The sequence below is a fragment of the Erinaceus europaeus genome, chromosome 3 (genome assembly GCF_950295315.1).
Source record: "Erinaceus europaeus chromosome 3, mEriEur2.1, whole genome shotgun sequence".
Taxonomy (NCBI): Eukaryota; Metazoa; Chordata; class Mammalia; order Eulipotyphla; family Erinaceidae; genus Erinaceus; species Erinaceus europaeus.
The window spans coordinates 8,200,398-8,224,328 of record NC_080164.1 but is presented as its reverse complement, the minus strand read 5'-3'; the positions used below and the strand labels follow the sequence as shown (position 1 = coordinate 8,224,328).

At 42.9% G+C, this 23,931-nt stretch overlaps 1 protein-coding gene and 1 long non-coding RNA gene across 5 annotated transcripts in view; one reads left to right on the top strand and one right to left on the bottom strand.

Moving 5' to 3' along the window:
- The window catches only part of LOC132537433 (uncharacterized), a 144,010-nt gene extending 134,755 nt beyond the window's left edge, over positions 1-9,255 (bottom strand). The window contains exon 1 of the long non-coding RNA XR_009548865.1: positions 9,148-9,255. This is a non-coding gene — a long non-coding RNA (uncharacterized LOC132537433). The remainder of the gene's footprint in view (positions 1-9,147) is intronic.
- Positions 1,293-22,449, top strand: NT5C1B (5'-nucleotidase, cytosolic IB). Of its 4 annotated transcripts, none has more exons than XM_060186593.1 (10): positions 1,293-1,410; positions 4,757-4,846; positions 5,205-5,387; positions 5,999-6,139; positions 8,911-9,306; positions 10,354-10,521; positions 12,025-12,154; positions 13,700-13,822; positions 14,252-14,436; positions 21,871-22,449. In XM_060186593.1, the coding sequence occupies exons 1-10, from the start codon at positions 1,378-1,380 to the stop codon at positions 22,192-22,194; spliced, it is 1,773 nt and encodes a 590-aa protein (XP_060042576.1). In that variant the 5' UTR covers positions 1,293-1,377; the 3' UTR covers positions 22,195-22,449. The 4 variants fall into 4 exon arrangements, with proteins under 4 accessions (XP_060042576.1, XP_016042558.2, XP_007520653.2 ...); XM_016187072.2 differs by having other exon boundaries at positions 1,294-1,410; positions 8,806-9,306; XM_060186594.1 differs by lacking the exon at positions 1,293-1,410 and adding an exon at positions 4,085-4,170 and having other exon boundaries at positions 8,806-9,306.
- The last annotated feature ends 1,482 nt before the right edge of the window (positions 22,450-23,931 follow it).

Below are 23,931 nucleotides of genomic sequence, written 5' to 3'. Positions count from 1 at the left end.
CTAGCTACAAACACTGAGAAAGACCCATTCGGGTGACCCGCTCAGGCTGCCTAGGAGCATATTCTCCCTGACATCCGTTTCTGGTGTACAACCTAGCTGCCATGGCAGAGAGCCTGAGCTCAAGAGAGGCCTCCCCCCACGAGCCCAGCAGAACAGTGTCCAGGCTAATGATATGTACACTTTCTACAACACTGGATTTGGTGTCACTCTGTAGACCACATACTCTTATTTTCAATGATAACTTATCAATTTGCTATTGTATTGGTCATATTAATAACATGTTGTTGTTGTTGTTGTTTTCACAAACTTCCATGTTCAAAATTCATGAACACAAAAGTGATGTGATTAATTATTCCTTATTATTGTCTGGCATCTTGTTAGAGGAACAACAGTCCTCATAACCTCTCCAACAGGTTGATATTCTAATTTTGAAGATAACAAAAGCACATTTGAGTGTGTTTGCCAATCAAAAATTAATGATTAGCCTGCAGGGGGAAAGCGTTCGCATCCATGCCAGCTTTACCAATTCAAAATTACAAAGAGAATGCCATCCACCAAAAGTATGGGTAAAAACAGAGTCAAGAGAAAATCATTACACTCTAGAAACCACAGTAGGGCTTGGTTTTACGTATTCATTCTGTTAAGAAAAAAGACCCATGTGTTTAATTTTTTTAAAAAATGAGGCAAACAGCCAGAAACACAGTGTGACTGTCATACTTTTGTCTGTTCAAAGGGGAAGTAAGTGTTTTGGAAAGAAATTGTAAAAGGAATACTCAAATTTTTGTTTTAGTATTGTAAAATAAGTACTAAATACCAAAGCTAAATACATGTCAAGAACAAAAAAAAAAATACTCTTCAGATTTGCAGAAAAGTTCTACAACATATTTCTGGATGAACAATAATAATAAATAACTGGAATTCTGCAAATACATTGGACATTCATTCTAGCTCTTCCAAAATCTACACAGCTATAAATGTGATTGATAGGATGAATGACAAGCATGGTAATGTTTAAAAAAAAAAAACTTTAACAAAAAATAAAAGACTAACATTGATATTTCTATACAGTGAACATTTGAACCTTATTTAGACATCAAACATTCCTAAAATCCCACACAAGTTTTATAAGCAGATAGGTAAATATGAAGAATAAATATGAACTTATATATTTTTTTCATATAAGAATAAAGAATGACCATTGCTTTTTTTTATATAGTCCTGTATTCACAGGGTCAGTCTGTTACTAGGGAACCACATATGATGTCATAAATTCGACATTCTAAATGCAAACCTAGACGAGGCCACAGAAACAGCAGGAAATGGAGGTGGGGGAAGAAAAACCTACATAACAACTAAAGATTTTCAATAATTAAAGAAATGAGTCAAACATCTCTGAAACAGAAAAAGAAGGTAGGTGACCTGAACCTCCTAGAATCTTGCCAGAGACCTGAGGAAATGTGACTCTAAGCCCATCATAGACCTCTCCAAATGTTCTGCGGCCAGTCAGTCATTTCAGATGATTATTAGGTATTTTAAAAAAGAGAGACTGGGAGTATGGACTGACCAGTCAACATCCACATTCAGCGGGGAAGCAATTACAGAAGCCAGATCGTCCACCTTCTGCAACCCACAACGACCCTGGGTCCATACTCCCAGAGGGATAGAGAATGGGAAAGCTATCAGGGGAGAGGATGGGATATGGAGATTGGGTGGTGGGGATTGTGTGGAGTTGTACCCCTTTTATCCTATGGTTTTGTTAATTTATCCTTTCTTAAATAAAAAATAAATTAATAAAAGAGAGAGAGAGAGAAGATGGGAGGAGGAGGAGGAGGAGAGCCAAAGGAGATGAAGGTTAGAGAAAATAGTAGCTTGGAGCATGTAAGAAGTCAACCAACTGAGTCAACATCTACTGACCATTGGCTCACAGGCTAGTGCTAAGAGGTGAAAATACAGTTGCCATCTTTGGAAAGATAATATATAAACAAATGTGTCAGTACTCAATAAAAGACACAGGCAACACAGAGGGATGTTTAACACTGCGAATTTCTCCCAGGTTATGCTGAGTGTGGTTTTGAATAACACTGAAGGAAAGAAAAAGCCGTGATATATATATAATATATATATATATTTTATATATATATGCAAATACAAGACCTTTCGCGTAAAGAAAACAGAGATGGGGGTGTGTGCAGGTTGGCAGTAGATCACATCATGAGGTCCCTTGTCTGTCTAACCCAGGATAGAAGGAGTACATACAGAAAGGAAATAACTAGATTTACAGTGTACAAAGATTACTCTACATATATGAACTAGATGGATTTAGAAGCTGGATTTGAGACCATCATATATGATCAAAAGGATTCAAGAATATAGTTCCATGGTGATCTTAGACCTAAAATAAATAAATAAAGGAACAACTAATTGGGAGGGAGATGAGGAATGGGATTTAAAATAGCTTTTAGATTTCAAAGTGACAGAATGTTACAGTGATTAGTGTGAGACTGGCAGAATGATCTTAAGGGGCTACAAAGCACAGCATTAAAAAAAGATAGACTTTCCCTGGGAATTTTAGTCAAACTACAAGTTGAGATTTTTACTTTTAATATTTAATCTACCTATCTATTTATTTATTTAAAGAGAGCGAGAAATTGAGAGGGGGAGGGAGAGAGAGAGAAAGAGAGAGAGAGGCACCTGTAGCCCTGCTTCAACACTCATGAAGCTTTCACCCTGCAGGTGGGGACCAGGGGCTTGAACCTGGGCCCCTGTATACTGTAGAGTGTGAGCTTAACCTGGTGCACCACCACCTTGCCTCTGAAACTGGTACTTTTAAACACATAAAGAACATTAATGATCACAGGACAGCTTAAGAATCAGCATGAACGGGGCTGGGTGGTGGTGCACCTGGCTGAGCGCACAGGATACAATACACAAGGACACAGGTTCAAGTTCCTGATCCCCACCTGCAGGGGGAAAGTTTCACGAGTGCTGAAGCAGTGTGGCAGGTGTCTGTCTCTCTTCCTCTCTATCCCCCACTTTCCTCTTGATTTCTGGCTGTCTCTATCCAATAAATAAATAAAGATAATAAAAAATTAAAAAAGAAGAATCAGCATGGAGTAATAAAAAGGACATCCAATTTAAATGTATTTGCTATAACTGAAAAAAAAGAACAAATATTTAAACCAGTATCCACATTGGAAATTATCTTCTTGTGAATTCCTGTATGATCTTCCACATTAGTTAATAACAAACCACTTTTCACACTAGGTGTTATGAACATTTAGATAGTAAGAAGACAAAATAGCAAATAGATGTGGATACCAATTAAAAATCTTGCTTTTGTGGGTTCACCAATGTAGTTTTCCCACTATAGCCTGACTTTTTTTTTAAATTATTTTACTTATTTCCTTTTTGTTGCCCTTGTTTTGTTGTAGTTATTATTGTTGTTGTTATTAATGGTGTCGTTGTTGGACAGGACAGAGAGAAATGGAGAGAGGAGGGAAGACAGAGAGGGGGAGAGAAAGACAGACACCTGCAGACCTGCTTCACCGCTTGTGAAGCGACTCCCATGCAGGTGGCAGGTGGGGAGCCAGGGCTCGAACAGGGATCCTTACGCTGGTCCTTGAGCTTTGCACCACGTGTGCTTAACCTGCTGCGCTACTGCCCGACTCCCATTAGCCTGATTTTTATAGAGAGAAAGGGACAGACAGAGACAGAAACAGAGGAGGGGAAAAACCCAGGCAGCTGAAGCTTGACCTGATGCAGTGGGGGACAGTTCAAACTTGAACTGTCCCCCACTGTATATGAAAAAGTAGGGCTTGCTCCTAGGTGAGTTATCTTTCTGGCTAACACAATTTTTTAAAAGCAGTCTAATTTCGGTGAGACTAAGATCCACACACAATAGAGGTTATGGCTTCCTAAGACACACAAACAAGAGAAGTGTCAATTCTACATTGCAAAAGAGAAAAAATTCCTCCATAAGTAACAATGGAGGAAAAAAAAAGTTATTCTGTGAGAAAGTTCACTTTTTAAAAGCCCTCCTTTCTTGAACTTTAAAATATATATTTTTTCAACAAGTGAGAAAGAGAGAGACCAGAGCTCTATTCAATCCTAGTTTATGATGCTGCTAGGAATTGAACCTGGGACTTTCGGGGCCTCAAGCATGAAGATCTGGTAGGCTGTCTTACCTTCCTGGTCTAAAATCTAATATTGTAACTCAAATTATGTAAATCCTTAGAAAACTGTCCTATAGTATTTCCCATGTTATATGTTTTAAATGATAAATTTCTAATACATTAGCCTATAAAGCAAAAGTTTCTATATTAAAATGTCACATGGTTCTCTGATATGTTATTGTACATAATATCAAGAATTTATATATCAAGTTTCTACTGTCAATGAGACTGAGACAAACTCTAGTTTTTATCTTTTTTCTCTTAAATGCAAAGCTTCTAATGACTCTGGTGTGTGTGTGTGTGTGTGTGTGTGTGTGTGTGTGTGTGTCTGTGTGTGTCTGTGTGTCAGGGCCGGGGAGACAGCATAATGATTATGCAAAAGATTTTCATGCCTGAGCTCTGGGGTCTCAGGTTCAATCCCCAGCACCACCATCAGTCAGATCTGAGCAGTGCTCTGGTCTTTTTTCTCTGTATATTTCTCTCTCTATTTCTCCCCCCCCCATCTCTTATTCTCTCCCCCTCTCATTAAAATAAAATATTTTTTAGAAAAAAAATTAAAAACACATTTTTGTTTCCCTATTAAGAATGAGACTGGATCAAGATATTCAAAAGACAGTGTAGAATCTGAGAAAAGGAAGGATTCCGACAAGTCAGGAATTCGCCTGACAACTCAGGTGAGTGGACCTCTTTTCTTTAAAGTAGGTGAGAGAATCACAGAGCAGAAAGTTGAACTGCCACTATCTGGCGGGGGCGGAGGGGAGAGGGAGGGGAGTTCTGCGAGAGAAGTTTGAGCTGCCAAGAGAAGTTTTAGAGGGAAAACTCATGTCCCCATGGAGAGCTTGAGAAAGGAACTAGGAGAAGCTGGTCCTGCCCCCACCCCCTCCAGTCCACATGCCCAGGTAGCGTGTATACTGAGTGACACCACAGCAGTCCCCTCTGCTCAGCCTCTGCTAGGAGACTGGTCTTTGCTCAATTCAGGGAGGGAAGGGGAGTCTGGCCATTGCATTGACCGTTTTCTGCACAATCTTTCAGATGAGACGTGTAGGCTATCCGAATCACTTGCTGAGATGTTGCCCCATGAGAGGTCACACTTCGTGTAGACGCTGCCCTTGTGTCCCTGAGGGACCAATCCTCCTTAGTCCCTGCCGCACAATACGTATTTATATTCACATGTGCCTGTTGTGGGAGCAAGGACATCAGATCACCATGATCAGGGTGAGCAGAGATCAAACTACTGATTTTTGGAGGGAAGCAATCTGGGGGAGGGGAAGGAAATGGGGAAGAAATGTCCACTTGCCTCTCCATGGTCTCCTCTGTTCTCCTTTCTCCCAAAGGCAAAGCTCAAGGGTTTAATTCCCTCTTACTCACCGGCCTCAGAGCCCCGACTGCAGCCCTGTTTATGTACCAGCTGCGCTTCTTTGCACAGTCCTGGGGAAATCATAGTAGATGTGTCTTTTTCAGCATGTGCTAACAGGCTTATCCTCAGAGAAAAAAAGTGGGCAATAGGAGGTCAAATGATCAACTAGACTAAGTCCCATGGCCAGAGGAGTTACAAGTCACAAAATAGAGAGAGCATTTGTTTCTTGGTTTGTGGATACTGTCCCAGGTGTATCTCTTTGGAGCCCCCACTTTACTGAGCCCCACAGAAGTCAGGCACAGGTCCAAGGTAGAATAGTGCAAAAGGGTGACTCAGAAAGTTGTCGAGGCCCCAGATCTTCTCATTGTGTGTGGTCAAGTGTAGTCTGGTATGGTATGGCTATTTTGTAGAGAAATACATGGAAAGCGTGTGGGGCATTACACCCCTGGGTCTCTTCTCTCCTCCAAAGGGATCCCAAGAAATAGCATTACCGAAGACAGACTCTCGAGGGTACCTTTTGCGAAATCAGTGGTCCGGAACTTCACGCGGTGGGGCATCTACCAGGGCTCCATCTGTAGACGAAGCCCGAAGCAAGAATACCAGTCTTAAGGTAGAGACGGCATGAAGTGGATGGCTAAAGGCCAGGCCAGTGACGGTGACTGGTAGCATTTATCTCTGATGTCAGAGTGTCATGGCTCTCCTCTAGACAGTTAACACTGACAAAAAAAAAAAAAAAAGAAAGAAAAGAAACCTGAAAGGCCCATTTTGGTGTTGAGAAAATTGGCAGAGTAATTTGCCTAAGAATTAGCATTAGTGGCATTAACAGAACTCGACAGTATCCCCCAGTCTCTGGGCCTATAAACTGCACACCTGATGACTGACCTCGTAATTTGTTTTATTTTATTTATTTATTCCCTTTTGTTGCCCTTGTTGTTTTATCGTTGTAGTCATTATTGATGTCATCGTTGTTGGATAGGACAGAGAGAAATGGAGAGAGGAGGGGAAGACAGAGAAAGGGAGAGAAAGACAGACACCTGCAGACCTGCTTCACTGCCTGTGAAGCGACTCCCCTGCAGGTGGGGAGCTGGGGGCTCGAACCAGGATCCTAACACCGGCCCTTCTGCTTTGCGTGGCCACGTGCGCTTAACCTGCTGTGCTGCTGCCCGACTCCCGGTATTTTTTTTTTAAATCAATTTCTTTATCCAACAACTTTTTTCCCCTTTATTGGGGAGATGAATGGTTTACAACTGACAGTAAAATATAGTAGTTGGTACATGTGTCACATTTCTCAGGTTTTCACATAAAACTTGAACCTGTCCACCAACATCTAGGTCCTCCTCTGCTACCATACTCTGGGACCCTAAACCACCACCCCCTTACCACCCAGAGTTCTTTATTTGGTGTAACACACCAATCCTAGTCCAAGTTCTGCTTTGTGTTTTCTGTTTTGTTTTTCAACTTCCATCTATGAGTGAGATCATCCCATACTCATCCTTCTCTTTCTGGCTGATCTCACATAACATGATTCCTCCAAGCTCCATCCAAGATGAGGTGAAGAAGGTGAATTCACCATTTTCAATAGCTGAGTAGTATTCCACTGTCCATATATACCACAGCCTGTTCAGTCCACTATTCTGATGAATCCAACAACTATTTATATAGAGTACCCACAACTCAGATGAGAGAGTGGGTAGGTCAATAAAGGAGATAAACTCTTGGAGAGATTTAGATTGTGTGACATGTTGGGCCTTTTTATAGACCCAGCCACATAAGAAGAAAGTGTCCATTTCATGTTGAGGTTCCGTTTTCAGGTGCATGAAAAGTGGCACGGACTCAGCCACTAAGAGAGCATGTCTGAACCCTAACCCACCAATCCCTGTGAAGGATTGCCTCAAATTATCTAATCAAAAATAATGCATACAGATCCAAGACTATGTCTTTAGAAACATGTGGGGAAAAGCTGAAATTTAAAAATCTATGAATATTCAATGATTTTGTCACCTGCCTCAGTAAAGACGGTCTTTCCCTAGAATGTTCCTTGATGTTTAGGAAGGGAATTTTTCTCCACTGAGTTCCCCTTATGCAGGAAGCTCTGGAGGCAATGGAGAAATACCCAGTGTCCAACCTACTAACCTTCCCAGAAATCACGGTGCTGATAAAGGGGGTCATGTAGAGAAGACGCCCCAAGTACTTTACAGGGTCCTTGGTGGAGACACCTGGTCTACCTGTCCATTGTGTTCAATGGAATCGCAGTGAAGAGAAAGCGACTCACGTCTGCCCCACCTGCAGTTCTCTGACTGAGCGAGTATAAAGGAAACAAGGGGGAGAACTTTAGACTCTGTCCAACTGCCTAAGGTTAGGGGGAAGACCTAGGACCTATTCAGTCACAAGAAGTAAATGTGGGGCAGCCAGGTGGTGGGACACCCAGTAGAGAGCACATACAACTGTGCACAGATGCTGGGGTTCAAGGCCCTGGACTCAGTCTTCATGGGGGACTTCATGAGCAGTGAAGCAGTGCTGAAAGTTTCTCTCTCTCTGCCCCTTCCCCTTTCTCTCTCCCTCTCCTTCTCCCTCTTTCTCTCATTCTCTCTCTATCTCTTTCTACCCTCTCAATGTCTCTGTTCTCTCAAATGAAAAAATAAATAAATAATCAAATAACCACCAGGAGTGCTGGCTTCATCATACAGGCACTGAGCACCAGCTATAAGCCTGTTGAGAACTTAAAAAAAAAAAATCTAAGAAATAAATACGTTTAAATAAATACTTCTGTGAGGTTATTGACAGGGAAAGACTGTCTCTGTGTCTGTTTAACATAAATACTGGTCCAGTGAAATAGCTCACTTGGATAGTTTGCTGCTTTGCCAAGTCCATGACCCAGGTTCAAGTCCAGCCTCCACTACATTATTGAAGAGCTTTGATGCTGCAGTGTCTCTTTCTCTCTTGATTATCTTCCATGAGAAAGAGAGTGAAAGAGAGGGGTGGGAAGGGAAGAAAGAAAGGAAGAAAATGAAAGAGGAAGGGGAGGGGAGGGGAGGGGAGAGGAGGGGAGAGGAGAGAGGAGAAACACACATATACGCACACACACAAGTAGTATTTGGAATCCTGAAATGTCTGTGACCCTTTAAGTCCTACTTAAAGAAACTGAAGGGTGGGTGCGGACCCACCTAAGGCCTGAGGGCAGTGAGGGCAGCTCCTGGACTCGCCCAGGCAGAGAAGGAGAGGAGAGCGGCCCGTGCCAGCGAGCGCCCCACTCAGATGGCCACTTTCTCTCTCCAGGTCGCCAGTAGCTCCGCGACCTCCAGGACTTCGTCCGCCTCCCCTAGCCAGCAAGACTCACCTAAGCTTTCTGCCCAGCCCTCACTGCCAACGCCTCCCTTGCAGCAATCGTCACCCAAGGGCCCGGATTCCTGCCCCCCCACACCACCCGAAGGCGTGCAGCAGCCAGTGTCTCGGCGCGGCACCAAGATGCATGAGAATCCGGATGGCTGGGCTCACTCCAGAGACCCCCGCGATGCTCGGGATGCCCGGGATGCCCGGGACGCCCGGGACTCCAGGGACCCCCGCGACCTGCAGCACCGGGACTACCCCCGCACGCCCCCCTCCGAGTGGAAGTCCTACCCCCAGCGCCGGCAGGTGTACCCCTCCCAGGCCGACCGGGACTGCTTGCCGGAGCTGAGCCGCCAGCCGCGGGACGAGGACGACGACGAGGAGGAGGCCTACTGGGCGTCCGTGAAGACGCTCTACGAGAAGAGTCCTAACTGCTCCCGCCCCCGACCGGTGAGCAGGACCAGCCCCCTACTGCCTGGGGACCCCTCCTCCCAGGCCCCGGCCCCCGCCTCTCCCCACCTCCCTCTTTCTCCTGGCTGCAAGGTGCTTCGTCCAAACCTCTGGCTTTAGGGCTGGGGAGACAGCATGATGGCTATGCACACAGATTCTCATGCATGAGGTTCCAAGGCCCCAGGTTCAATCCCGTACACCACAGTACACCACCATAAACCTGAGCTGAGCAGTTCTCTGGGGAAAGTCAGGAAGGAAGGAAGGAAGGAAGGGAGGGAGGGAGGGAGGAAGGAAGGAAGGTAGTAGGTGTGACTTAGAAAGTAAGAGAAGGTAAGACCATGGAAAAACCAATATCAAGGGAGAGGAAGGGATATGGAGCTCTGGGGGTGGGCACTGTAGGGGAATGCACCCCTCTTATCCCATAGCCTTGTCAATATTTCCATTTTATAAATAAAAGTTTAAAAAAACTGATAAAATGGGGGAGGGGCGGGTGGTGGCGCACCTGGCTGAGCGCACATGTTGCAATGCTCAAGGAAGCCCTTTTCCACCTGCAGGCAGAAAGCTTTGAGTGGTGAAGCCATGCTGCAGGTGCTTGTCTATCTCTCTGTCTCCCCCTACCTGCTCGATTTCTGGTGGTCTCTATCCAATAGGTAAAGGTGATCCAAAAAAAAAGGCTGGTATATAGAAGTATGGATAGATAGTTACAGAAATAATGGTCAATCCATTTCTGTGATCTTGGGAGAACTACTGCAGTTTCCAATGGAGGGAATCGGGACACAGTACGTTGGTGGTTGGAACGGTGTGTAATTATACCCCTGGTATCTCGTAATTCTGTAAATTGATATTAAATCACTAATATTTCTCTTAAGAAGAGAGCAAACCTTTGGCTTCTCTGCAGACCTCCCCTGTCAACTCTGGTCCCAGACCTTGCATGGTTGCCTTCCAGGTAGAAGCCAAGCTGCTTTCTTCCCACTCAGCCCTGGGACACCCCCATGCCTGGTCCTTTCCAGACCATGTGACCAAGCATCCCTTGGTGTCTCTCTCCAGCCCAAGCCCAAACACGCCATCACCATCGCCGTGTCATCCCAGGCGCTTTTCAATATGATGGACGGCAGGAAGATCTATGAGCAAGAGGGTCTGGAAAAGTACATGGAGTACCAGGTCATGAACGAGAACGTCATCCTGACCCCTGGACCCGCCTTCCGCTTTGTTAAGGTACTCGGCAAAGAAGGCTCTGGGCTGCCAGCACCCAGGCTCACCCTTCCTTGGACTCTCATCCAAATTTTTTTTAATGATTTTTCCCCCTCTTTTAAAATATTTATTATTTTTGATAGAAATTGAGAGAGAAGGCGAGATAGAAAGGGAGGGAAAGAGAGATGCCTGCACACTGTTTCACCACTTGTGAAGCTTCCCCTGTGTCGGTGGGACTCAGGGACTTGAACCTGCATCCTTGGGCATGGGGACATGTGCACTCAACCACATGTCCCACCACCCACCCTTGATTCTTGCCTTGCTCAAGCAGACCCCCAAGATACTTAGACAATCCCAGTGAACTCCAGACAACTAAAGAGGAGACTGGGGCGCTGGGTGGTGGTGCACACCTGGTTGACCATACATATCACAATGCTCAAGGACCTAGGTTCAAGGCCTCGGTCCCCACCTGCAGGGGGAAAGCTTCATAAGTGGTGAAGCAGGGCTACAGTGTCTGTCTCTCTCCCTCTCACCACCTTCCCTCTCTATTTCTGGCTGTGTCTAGCCAATAAATAAAGAAAGAAAATAAAAATCTAAAAAGAGAGAGAGGACTGAAACCAACAGCTTAATATGTGGGATGCTGACCTTAACTAGTGGAGCCCTTATCATGGAACAAAAACCCACACCCCCCCCCTAGACAGAGCAGTAAGAAGCGATAACTCGCTGGTGATTTTGAATCATAGTATAAACCATGTCACTAAAATGGGAATGAAATTCTCATTTGCTGTTCTTGCTCCAGAAACAGCATCCTGAGGAAGTCAAGATATCCCCTCTCTCTTTCTCTCTCTCTTTTTACCTTAGGGGCATGGTTTTAATAAAGTAAGTTTCTCTGAACAGATACTGAAATGTATAATAATTATAATCCCGGTACCCTATATAATCCTGCAACACAAAGACATTATACCCAAGCAGAAATAAATGACATCTCCACGGGTTATGAGGAGAAAATACTTATCAGGCACAGTAGAAGCATAAGAGAAAAACCACAAAACTATTCCAGATGATTAAGAAGTTAACAGAATGTTCACCTTGGTAGCACATAGAGTAAACTTTTAATAACACAAAAACCACTGCCCTAGTTCTTGTGTAAGGACAGTCATAGCAAGACTATACATTTTTTCTTCATAAAATCAACAAAACAGTACCAAGAAGGGAAGATCTTACAGGGTTTTTTTTAAAGACAAAACACGAAATATCTAGCCTAACCCTTCCCTCCCTTTCTCACACAGAAGTAGTTCTAGTAAGCCAAACATTGTAACAATTTGCAGTAAACATTTTCAGTGGAATCAGTAAACAGACACTGAGTTGCTATACAGAAGAAGTTTCAAGTACAGACCTTAAAGGAATCGCATCTCCGTGGAGAGAGTCTAGATTTTGGATTTGACATCTCTGAGATCCTTTCTCCCCCATGCCCAATCTCCACCTTGCCTGGCCTTCTCTACATCCTTAAACACTTGTTACCTGCAGGCACTGCAACATGTCAATTCTAGACTCCGTGATCTGTATCCTGAGGACCAGGAATTATTTGATATTGTGCTGATGACTAATAACCATGCCCAGGTGGGAGTGCGGCTTATAAACAGCGTCAATCACTACGGTAAGTGAAATAAATACCATGTGGAATACCGTAGGTCGCTGCTCTGGGAGAGAGAGAGGAGCCTTGTTATTTCGCTGGCTGTGGCCAAACTAATGCACTGTCTTTTGATACTGGCACTCCCCCACCCCCGCCACCTTCTACATGAGCACTGTTTATTTGCCTATGTCAGAACAAGAGGGGCCATGTTCATTTTTAACTTTGGTGCAGAGCTGGGCCCAAAGCTCTGGACTTAACTTGTCAAGTGGGAATTTCAAAGTCTTAATCCCAGGTCCTGCGATACATTTCTCTGCTTTATGTTTTTCACTCCTGAACTTGACTTCAAGGAGCCGTCAGCCCAGAGGCTTTCTTGGTGTGATCAAACATCTTGCTCACCGCAGATACCTGTTAAAGGTTTAAAATTTTTCACCTTGGCTTTCTACTCTTAAAATCTGGTTCTCCCTGCCTGGTCTTTCCACACATCAAATCCACACTTGTTCCCAAAAAGTTGTCTTTAACCTTTTGCATGAGAAACCTGATTGACACCAGTACCTTCAGAGCATTTCCATCAGTGTATAGAAAAGCTGAAGAGACAACTGGGGGGAGGAGGGAGTGCACTTGGTTGAACACACGTGTTACAGTGGCCAAAGACCTGAGTTCAAGTCTCCAGTTCCCACCTGCAGGGGGAAAGCTTCAAGAGTGGTGAAGCAGGACTGTAGGTCTCTCTCTCTATTTCTGTCTCTCTCTGCCTCTCTCTCTCATCCCTTCCCTCTTGGTTTCTGGCTACCTCTATCCAATAAATATTTTAAAAATTATATATATAAAGAAATCCTTTAAAAAAAAAAGAGGCAGGTAGTCAGGCGGTAGCGCAGCGGGTTAAGCGCAGGTGGCGCCAAACTCAAGGACTGGCAAAAGGATCCAGGTTTGAGCCCCCGGCTCCCCACCTGCAGGGGAGTCGCTTCACAGGCAGTGAAGCAGGTCTGCAGGTGTCTGTCTTTCTCTCCTCTTCTCTGTCTTCCCCTCCTCTCTCCATTTCTCTCTGTCCTATACAACAACAATGACATCGATAATAAATACAACAATAAAACAACAAGGGCAACAAAAGGGGAATAAATAAATAAATAAATAAAATTTAAAAAAAGAGAGAGAAATCCCTTTTTTTTCAGCTATGTTAGTACCTGGATTTTTACTTGGGAACTTTTAGCCTATTTTATAAATGGCACATCCATTCTTATCATGGCTATTTGCATTTGCGTTTATAAAAGTGTCATCAGGGGCCAAGTGGTGGTGCACCTGGTTAAGTGCACATTAATTACAGAACACAAGAATCCAGGTTCAAGCCCCTGACCACCTCCAGCGCAGGGGGTGGGGGCGGGAGCTTCACAAGTGGTGAAGCAGGGCTGCCAGTGTCTATCTCTTTCCTTCTCTATCTCCCCCACCCCTCTCAATTTATCTCTGTCTCTATCCAATAAATAAAGAAACAAGTTTTTTTTTTTTTTAAAAAAAAAAGTGTCATCACTATACAGGCTTTCATCTGTGCCACCAAACATCTTTCCTGGTCTGTAACAGGATTACTCATTGACCGTTTCTGTCTGACCGGTGGAAAGAGCCCCATCGGCTACCTGAAGTCCTATCTGACCAACTTCTATCTGTCCTCGGATTGTGAAAAAGTGCAAGAAGCCATACAAGAAGGTATGACGGTCGTCTTATCACTCTAGCTAACCTAGTCAGTAAAGGGCTCCACACTGGTGGTGACTTACACTGGGCTTTATATATAGTGAAAGATGTCACTTACTTTCTTGCTGAATGTTCTACTGGCATGTTTGTATTAGCAGTGATCCTTAAAAAGTGTTAGGACTGTGATCTCTCTCCAGGTGGGTATCTTCAGTCTTCAAGTCCACTCTATACTCTCTCATTCCTTATAGCAATGGGGGCGGCGGAAACACGTAATGTGTTTAATCGTCTGTTCAGAGATGGGTAGTTGTGACAAGGAGTCATTAAGTGACAGAAAGTCATTAAGACTTGGAGGGGGGTGTATTCTTATTTTTTTAATGAGAAAAAAAAAAAAACCACATTGCCCTGACTGAGAAAAGTGTTAAGCCAGCCCCGGTGGTTTTTCAGGAATCGCTGCAGCAACAGTGTTTGATGGGACCAAAGACATGACCTACTGTGACACACAGCTCCGTGTCGCCTTTGATGGAGACGCCATCCTGTTCAATGACGATTCTGAACAGGCTGCCAAGGAACATGGGCTGGACAAATTCTATCAGCATGAGACCGTATGTGACAACAAGACTTCTGCTCAGGCAGGTTTCACTGAGTTCTAACTAGCTTTGATCTACTCAATTTCCCACATACTGTTATTATTATTATTTGTTCAATGTAGTGGCTTTTAAATGATCTCTTTGGATCTCTTTACTGGTGGGGGAGGGTTAGTGCTTGTACTGTGACCGCTGATCACTGAAACATGAGGATGATTTCATTCTGACCCAGGATCCCAAAACGCTCTTTTGCATCCCCCCTCCTTTCCCAGAATCCTTTGTTTTTATGAACTACACCATGCCCAGTCCACGAGATGACTTCATCACTTTTACCAGCTGAGTAGTATTCCATTGTGTAAATATACCACATTTTTTAGCCACTCATCTGTCCTTGGTTGCTTCCAGGTTTTGGCAATTATAAACCGTGCTGTTGTGAACATAGATACACACAGATATCTTCTGATAGATGCAGACTCCATTTACCCTCTGTAGTTTTCTACCTTTCTTTCATGAACCTGTCACTTTGCATAATCTGCTCCTGAATTTACTTTTTTAAAAAAATATATTCATTTATTTTGTTGCCCTTGTTATTTTATTGTTGCAGTTATTATTCTTTTTGTCATTGCTGGGTAGAATAAAATGAAATGGAGAGAGAGGAGGGGAAGACAGTGAGGGGGAGAGAAAGACAGACACCTGTAGACCTGCTTCACCGCCTGTGAAGCGACTCTCCTGCAGGTGGGGAGCCGGGGGCTCGAACTGGGATCCGTAAACCAGTCCTTGCGCTTTGCACCATGTTCACTTAACCTGCTGCGCTACTGCCCAACTCCCATGAATTGACTCTTTAATAGTCTTTCTACTCTATCAGAAGTGCTTTATGGTCTTCTCTTCACAAAGGTGAGTTCTCTTCCCCCTGGTGATGAGTGATAAAGGTCAAAGGTTTACCAGAATCTAGACTAATTAGCACAGCTCTTAATAGGGTCTTAAAGTACCATCATTTTCAAGAGGACAGTAAACCTGTGCTGATGTTTTTCTCCATGACCTCAGACTCAGAAAAGCCACGGCTTCATTGAGAAAACCTGCGAAAGTCAGAAATCAGGTGCTGAGCACCAAACAAGTGTGAACCACGGGTCCGCTGAGTACCCGATCACTGTGATGAGATAATTAGGCGTCTTGGTAGCAGTTTGTGAAATCAAAGTGTTCAAGATTTGGTCTGGAATGCACAGAACTTGTAACTTCTTTAGAAGTGAAGGGAACACGCCACGGTAAAACCGTCTCCAAGAGAAGCCTAAACAGGTCACAGTGATGAACTAGTCTAATATTAATCAGTGACTTTTAGCAAACAATGCACTTGATATTTTTTCTCAGCCCTTCTTAAACTTGAGATAAATGTTTCACAATTATGCAAAGACACATTGATTAAATACAGGATTTTATAGAATCTCATGATAAAGCGAATCATCTTTACAGTGTGTGTGTGTGTGTGTGTGTGTGTGTGTGTGTGTGTGTGTGTGTGTGTTTTAAATTCATCTTCTCCCATTGAATAGTTTCTTTGGAAGCCTTAGTTTTATGATATGGTTCAATACTAGCTAAGTTTACTGTCAAAAGGAAAATCCTTTAATACATATTATATTAGTCTACTTTGCTAAAACTCCAAAGTCCTTAAAATATCATTGAAATGTAGAAGATCATTTTTTAAAAAAGAGAATGCTTTAAAAAAAGAAGAACCTCAGGGAAACAGGTGGTGGCACAGCTGGTTGAGTACATAGGTCACCTGCACAAGGACAAGTTCCCACTCCCCACCTGCAGGAGGAGGCAGCACAGGTGGTGAGACTAAATTTTAGGCATCTCTTTTTTTCTCTCCCCCTCCCTATCTTCCACTCACCTCTCAATTTTTCTCTGTCCTATCAAATAAAAGAAATAGAAGGGGGATTTGGGTGGTAGCGCAACAGGTTAAGCGCACATGGCGCAAAGCGCAAGACCAGCATAAGGATCCAGGTTGGAGCCTCCACTACACACCTGCAGGGGAGTCGCTTCACAGGCGGTGAAGCAGGTCTGCAGGTGTCTGTCTTTCTCTCCCCCTCTCTGTCTTCTCCTCCTCTCTCCATTTCTCTCTGTCCTATCCAACAACGATGACATCAATAATAACTACAACAATAAAATAAAAAATGCAACAAAAGGGAGTAAATAAATATAATTTTTTTTTAAAAGCAGAAGGAAAAAAGGGGGAAGGCAAGAAAAAACTTGGCTGTTGGAACCCATGGATCCATATACTGAGTACATTCAGCAGGTCCCAGTGATAAGGCTGGCGACAATTCAAAGACAACATCATGGCTAGCAAACTCAAAAAAATGTTAAGTGTTGGGAGTCCGGTGACAGCGCGGTGGGTTAAGCGCACGTGGCTCAAAGCGCAAGGACCAAAGTAAGGATCCTGGCTGGAGCCCCCAGCTCCCCACCTGCAGGGGAGTCGCTTCACAGGTGGTGAAAGAAGGTCTGCAGGTGTCTTATCTTTCTCTCCCCCTCTCTGTCTTCCTCTCCCCTCTCCATTGCTCTCTGTCCTACCCAACAACAACAACTAAAACAATTTTTTTAAAAAGGCAACAAAAGGGAATAAATAAAGAATTTTAAAAAATCACACAAAAAATGTTTAGTGTTTGGCCCCTTATGAAAAGTTTTCTCGCCTCTGACTTTGAATTTCCTGGGGGCATTATGATAGTGAAGCCACCTTTTGGATATTCATAGTAGCACAGGCACAACATAAATGTCTATTCTTTATGTTGCTGTCTAGTGTATTCACTTTGCAGAAAGCAGAGAAAATTATAGCCAGGTTCCAGTGAATAACAGTATGAAAATAAAATGAATTCATCAGTTAAAAAAAAAAAAAAACAGACACAAACTTCAAAAATTTAGTAACTCAAAGGCTAAGGGACACAGTAGTGTTGTAGCACACAGGGCTTGCATACCACATGTACCAGTTTCAGTTTCACTGCTGCAAAACACCAAAACTGAAAGGTTCCTTTGGGGTCGGGTGGTAATACTAGTGCATTTGGTTGAACGTACATGTTGCAATGTGTAAGGACCTTAGTTCCAGCCCCTGGTCCCCACCTGTAGAGGGAAAGCTTCACAGTGAAGCAGGGCTGCAGGTGTGTCTCTGTCTCTCTCCCTCTCTCCCTCCCCCTCCCTCTCAATTTCTCACTGTCTCTTATCCAAAAATAAATAAGATAAGATGAAAAAAAGAAAACTTCCTTTGTCCCTACAATCTCTCCAGCATTTGTTGCTACTTTTTCTGATGTATCAAGTCCTTTAATAGACATTTATTTTGCAAATATTTCCCCTTAGCTTGTTCATATCTTTTCATGTCTCCCAATGATAAGTAGCATAATTTTGACCAAGTCCATCAGTTTATTCCTTAATGAATTAATTGTGTTTTAATGTCAAATCTTGTAAAATCTTGTCAATGTAAGTTTGTAAGAAGTGTATCTTGTACAAACTTTAAAATTGCTGTATTTTAGTATTATGATTTCGAGTTACTTGTGTCAAAGTATTAAAGCTCCTTTTGATAGGTGACAGTTACCCACTTGTTCCAGTGCTGTTTTTTAAATATTGTGTATATATATTTTCCATATACATACATGGAAAGAGAGAGACAGGGTAGAGCAGTGGTCAGCCCTGGCTTATGGTGGTACTGGTAATTGAACCTAGGACCTAAGAGCTGCAGGCATGAAAAATCTTCTGTAAAATCATTATATTGTCTCCCCAGCCCCTCTGGTGCTCTGTGTGGAAGTGACTGACTTTATGTTACTCTAACATCAGGATCTATCCTTTTTTCAGTACCATACTATTATGAATATAATACTTTCATATGGGAGTCAGGCGGTAGTGCAACGGGTTAAGAGCATGTGGCGCTAAGTGCAAGGAATGGCTTAAGGATCCCGGTTCGAGCCCCCGGCTCCCCACCTGTAGGGGAGTCACTTCACAAGCAGTGAAGTAGGTCTGCAGGTGTCTATCTTTCTTTCTCCCCTCTATCTCCCCCCCTCTCTATTTCTCTCTGTCCTATCCAACAATGAAGACAAGCATAAGTACAATAAAACAACAATGGCAACAAAAGGGAATAAATAAATAAATAAATAATAATACTTTCATATAAGTCTTGACATCAGGTGGTATGAGTTCTCTGACTTAGTTAATTTTTTTTTTTTTACCAAAAATATGCTGAAGCTATGGAATCAAAGCTCTTTTGCATTAAACAATTAACTTAGCTTCTCAAAAACTTCCACTGGAACTTCTTGATCATGTTGAATCCCTAATCTTAAGAAAACTGAAGGGGTCCAGGGAATAGCACACCTGGGGGACCGCACACACTAGCACGTGCGAGGGCCAGGGGGTAAATCTCACAAGTGCTGAGCTCCATCACAGCTGCAGTAACTCTCCTTTATTTTCCTCTGTCTCTAAAAAACAAAGTCAGTAGCAGGGGTGGAATCACCAGGCAGGCATTGGTGGCAAGAAAAGAGACAAAGAAAAGTTAAGGGAGTCCAGCTGTAGCGCAGCGGGTTAAGTACAGGTGGCGCAAAACACAAGGACCGGCATAAGGATCCGGGTTCGAGCCCCCGGCTCCCCACCTGCAGGGGAGTCGCTTCACAAGCAGTGAAGCAGGTCTGCAGGTGTCTGTCTTTCTCTCCCCCCTCTCTCTGTCTTCCCCCATCTCTCTCTATTTTTCTCCGTCCTATCCAACGACAATGACAATAATAATAACTACAACAATAAAACAACAAAAAGGGCAACAAAAAGGAATAAATAAATTAATAAATTAAATTAAACAATTTTTAAAAGGAAGAAAAGTTTTTAAAAAGGACGGAAAAGTAAAACAAAAATAATAAGAAGCAAAAAAAGTCATTGGACAGGTCCAATAGCTCACTTGGTTAGTGTGCTGCTTTGCTGTGCACACAGCATAGGCCCCACTACACTGAAAGAAGTTTCAGTGCTGCAGTGTATCTCTCTCTCTGTGTGTGTCTGTCTCCCTTCTCTCTCTTTTAGTTTGTATTATCTTTATTTATTTATTGGATAGAGACAGACAGAAAGCAAGAGGGAAGGAGGAGACAAAGAGGGAGACAGAGAGGGAGATCGACACCTGCAGCCCTGCTTCACCACTTCTGAAGCTTTCCCCTTGCAGGTGGGACTGGGGGCTTGAACCTGGGTCCTTGCACACTATGACATGGGTGCTCGACCAGGTGCACCACCACTTCGTCCCTTCTCCCTTCTCTAGGTGTAAGAAAAAAATAAAATAGTTGAGGCCATAGTTTGAGTGCTTTATTAGTCCATGGCTATGGTATCTCTCTCTATTAATTTAGGTCCTGTTTGTTTATTTCATTGGTGTTTCCTGGGTTTCAGCACACAGGTATTATGGTAATTTGTTAAGAATATACCAAATTAATTTTCAATTTTGAGGCTGTTGTGGCACTTAATTTTTTAAGTTTCTAATTACCAGCATGAACAGATATGTATACACATGAAACAGTTTAATATTTTATGTCAACTGATATTAATCTTTTCCAACTCAATGAACAATATGAAAGTGAGAACTTCTAATAGCTACTATTTCTAAATAGCTACTATTTCTGACATTAACTTCTACAGATAAGTATTTTCAGGCTTATTTTTTACTGTGTATGTTATGTGTTATATGGTGTGTTACACTAGGGGCAAAAAAAAAAAAATCAAAACTCAGTTTTCACCATAACAACACTCAATAGCAAAAGAAAATGCAGCACTACTTAAATGATCATTTGGAGAGAAAATATAAATCACAGATCCTTTACCTACCCACAGATTTTCTTAGGTTAAAATAAAATAGATCAACAGTTGAGAATATATAATACTCCTATGACTTTTTGGAATAAAAAAAATCACTGCCAAATACATTTTGTTGAATGTGGAGATGATTACAGCACAGAATATACTTAGCTATACAACTAAAGCAACTGTAGTGATTAGAGGAACAGGGAGGAAATGAACTATGGCCTAACAGTGGTGACATTACATCATTAATGAAAACAAGGAAACGCATGGAAGAGGGAAGGTCTACTACAGAGAAAGTATGCTGCTGGCTTCAGCTGTTGGAGCTGATCAGGGGACACAAGGTCAAGAGTAAATGTAAGGAAAATGGATAATGTAAGAGGGAACAAGGAGAACTATGAAACAAGTCGAAAAGAAAGGGAAGATTAAAGAGATGTGAAATATGCTACTTTAATTATTTCCCATTGTATAGACCAGCAGAACCTGGATTTTTCACAACAGAGAACTCAGGGTACTCTAAACGCTTCTAAAGGTAACCACTTGAATAAAATAGTGCAAGCCTTTCCGTGCCAGACAAAATACGCATAGAAAGAGAATAGGCATATTATTCACACATGGAAATACCATACTATTCAAATATGGAAAAATACCATAAAATTAAAAGACAAAACTATCAACAACTATATAGTAGGCACCAAAATAAATGACAAAACCTTTAACTTTCAGGTTGAATCAAATAGCGAGAAATTCAATTCTATATAATTGATACAACTAAAATGAAATGTTCAAAAGAAGTTGACAATAATAGCAAGTGAGACTATACTATGCAGTTGTAGGTGTAAAGCAGGACTGAATGAAGGCCAAGAAAGCACTGACCTAAGCAGAAGGGTGTACTTTCTATAATGATGAAATGAAAAATCACACAAGAATCAAATTAAAAGATGAGTGCCTTAGGTGGTCAATTCTATTTTAGAGTATCCCATCTTAGCATAGAACGTTTGTTACTCTACTTGAACCTCTTATAGATATTCGTTTTACACTGAAGACCTGTGGTTCTGAAGGGTCATTATACATTCATCCTCTATCCACCCCAGGAATAGAAGAACTGATTCATAGAAAGGATCAGGAGATAGTTTAATGGGTAAAGCACACAGTCTCCTATACACTAGAACCTGGATCCAAGCCACCATCACCACGAGAGCACCACACACAACTGCAGAAGCAGCTCCATTAATGGTAGAGCAGCACTGTGCTCTCTTCTCCCTCTCCCCATCCCCCTCCTACATCCTCTACCTCCCCCCCCACCCCAATCTCCCTCCTCCTTCCTTCGCCTCCCCATCTCCACCCACTTCCCATCAGCCTCCTTCTTCCTCTCTGGCTGAAATGAAAAGGAAGAAAGAAACAGTCTGACAGGAGCAGTAGAATAGCATAAGCACGTGTTCCAGAGAGGCGAAATATGTATTAACCTTCACCTAAAGGTAGACCAGGCCTCAGCAGTTTAAACATTATAGATTTATAGGAGCATAAAGGCCACGCATTTCAACAGCTGGGCCTTATAAACCACGCACGCGTCTCTCTCTCCATCTGCAGGATGATACATTTTCATAAGCTCGTATATGCCTCTGCTTTCTCGGCACTTGTTTCCTTGGCGTCCCGGGATCACAGCTGTGACCTATGTCCCTTTTGCAGGTTCCCCTGAAAGCCTTTCTGGAAGAACTGGGTAGACTGCAGAAGAAGTTCTACGCCAAAGACGAGCGGTTGCTTTGCCCTATCAGGACCTACCTGGTCACAGCCAGGAGTGCGGCCAGTTCAGGAGCCCGTGTGCTGAAGACCCTTCGCCGCTGGGGTCTGGAGATCGACGAAGCTCTTTTTCTCGCGGGAGCTCCCAAAGGTCCCATTTTAGGGAAGATTCGACCTCACATCTTCTTTGATGATCACATGTTCCACATTGAAGGGTCACCGAAATTTGGCGCCAACACACCTCACGTGCCTTACGGCGGTACTCAGAAATGAACACCTAGGGATAAGAGGAGAAATAAACTAGTGCGACCGGTGTGACAGAAACTACTTTTTTGGGGGTCTCTAGGCTAACTAGATAGGTATTCCGGAAGCTAAGACGTTAGGACGCACCTTATTTCCAAAGGATTTCTCTGGATTTAAAAAAAAAAAAAATACTCAAGTTACCTTCAAGTTGCTTTTGTTTGAGCTGTCAATGCTGTTGACTACCACTGCATCCATCTTTGTATATAAATCATTATTAAGCTTTCAGTCATGTTTAAAATGCGCATGCTTGAATATTTAAAGGGCTATTTCAGAGGGCTATTTAGTTTTTCAAAGTAACATTCATTTTAGGTATTCGTAGACTGTGTGAATCTTTACCTCTCATCACTATAGGGTAGTGGTCCTTGGTGGTGGAAATAGAATGGCCAAGCACACTCTTACAGCTCCAACCTTTTGGGGGCCGGGTGGTGGTGTACTCAGTTAAGTGCATATAGTACTAAGTGCAAGGATCTGTGCAAGGATCCAGGTCCCCACCTGCAGGGTGGGGGACACTTCACATGGCAAACCAGGTTGGCGGATGTCTTATCTTTCTCTCTTCCTCTCTTCTCTTCCCCTCCTCTCTCAATTTCTCTTTGTCCTATCCAATAAAATGGGGAAAAACATGGCCACCAGGAGCAGCGGATTCATAGTGTCTGCACTGAGCCCAAGCAATAACCCTGGAAGCAACAACAACAACAACAACAAATCCAACCTTTTTAAGTCTGTTGTCTCTATTAACTAGCCTTTCGATCAAGGCAAAATGAGACTGTCACTCCATGTGTATGTCAGTTCTGACACTGTTTACTCAAAGGCAAATCAAGTGTTTATTTACACGGGTTAATCTCCCTCTAAGGTGAACCCCGGAACACTGTTGGTTTGTTTGAAGCTTATTTGTATCATAATACATTGCTCTCCTTCTTATCAATGAGGAAGGCTATGATTGAAAAAGATAGTGTCGCGAGCCCAAAGGTGTACACCTAATAAATACTAAGACTCAGATTCAAATTTCAGTCTTAAGTCAAAATCTAAATGCTGTCTCTTTCTTCTGTTATATTCTTGCTGACCCCAAGACCATGGCATCCATATTAACCCGAGGAGTCACTGTATTCAATTCAATGAATTCTGGATCTCACCCCTTCCTCTCTTCCCCACACCTCTTCTTGTTTTCCCTACTCTCACCTCCCTCTCTCTGCTCAAAGTCTCACACATATCCCACTCCTGACTCTAGTTAAAGAGCATTGCTGATATACATCTTTGATCTGCTTCCTAACTGAATGCAAGTCAGTCCAGAATATATCATTCATGACATTTCTAAAATATTTACAGTATTTTTTAAGGCATTCTCCAATGTGAGACCAATAAGAGAAACGCAAGCATAGTAAGATTCTTCGGGAAATAAACAGGAATAAGTTCAATGTGCTAAAGCAAAGAGCCCACAGGAGAGGACAGTCTGTTGCCAGTGCCAAAGGCAGCTCACACATGGGGGGTTGGGGGGGTGGCGGCTGAAGTAGAGACTTGAATGGAGAGAATAGAGAGGTGGGTTTTCTCGGACAGGAAAGAAGTGGGTGGAGAGAAAGGATAAGAGAACATGTGCTCCAGCTCAGTGAGCTCAGAGAGGCTGCTTTAAATTAGAGGGAGTGGGCAATAAAAAATTGACCCTCATGATTTCTGTTCCTGGAGCTTCGGCTAATCCTCAGTGATAGGCTGTTC

Coding starts and splice junctions, on each gene's coding strand:
- NT5C1B (XM_016187072.2), top strand. CDS start 1,378: ATGAGTCAAACATCTCTGAAACAGAAAAAGAAG. Junction 12,155..13,699: donor AAACAGCGTCAATCACTACG/GTAAGTGAAATA, acceptor GGTCTGTAACAG/GATTACTCATTGACCGTTTC. Junction 14,437..21,870: donor ACAACAAGACTTCTGCTCAG/GCAGGTTTCACT, acceptor TCCCTTTTGCAG/GTTCCCCTGAAAGCCTTTCT.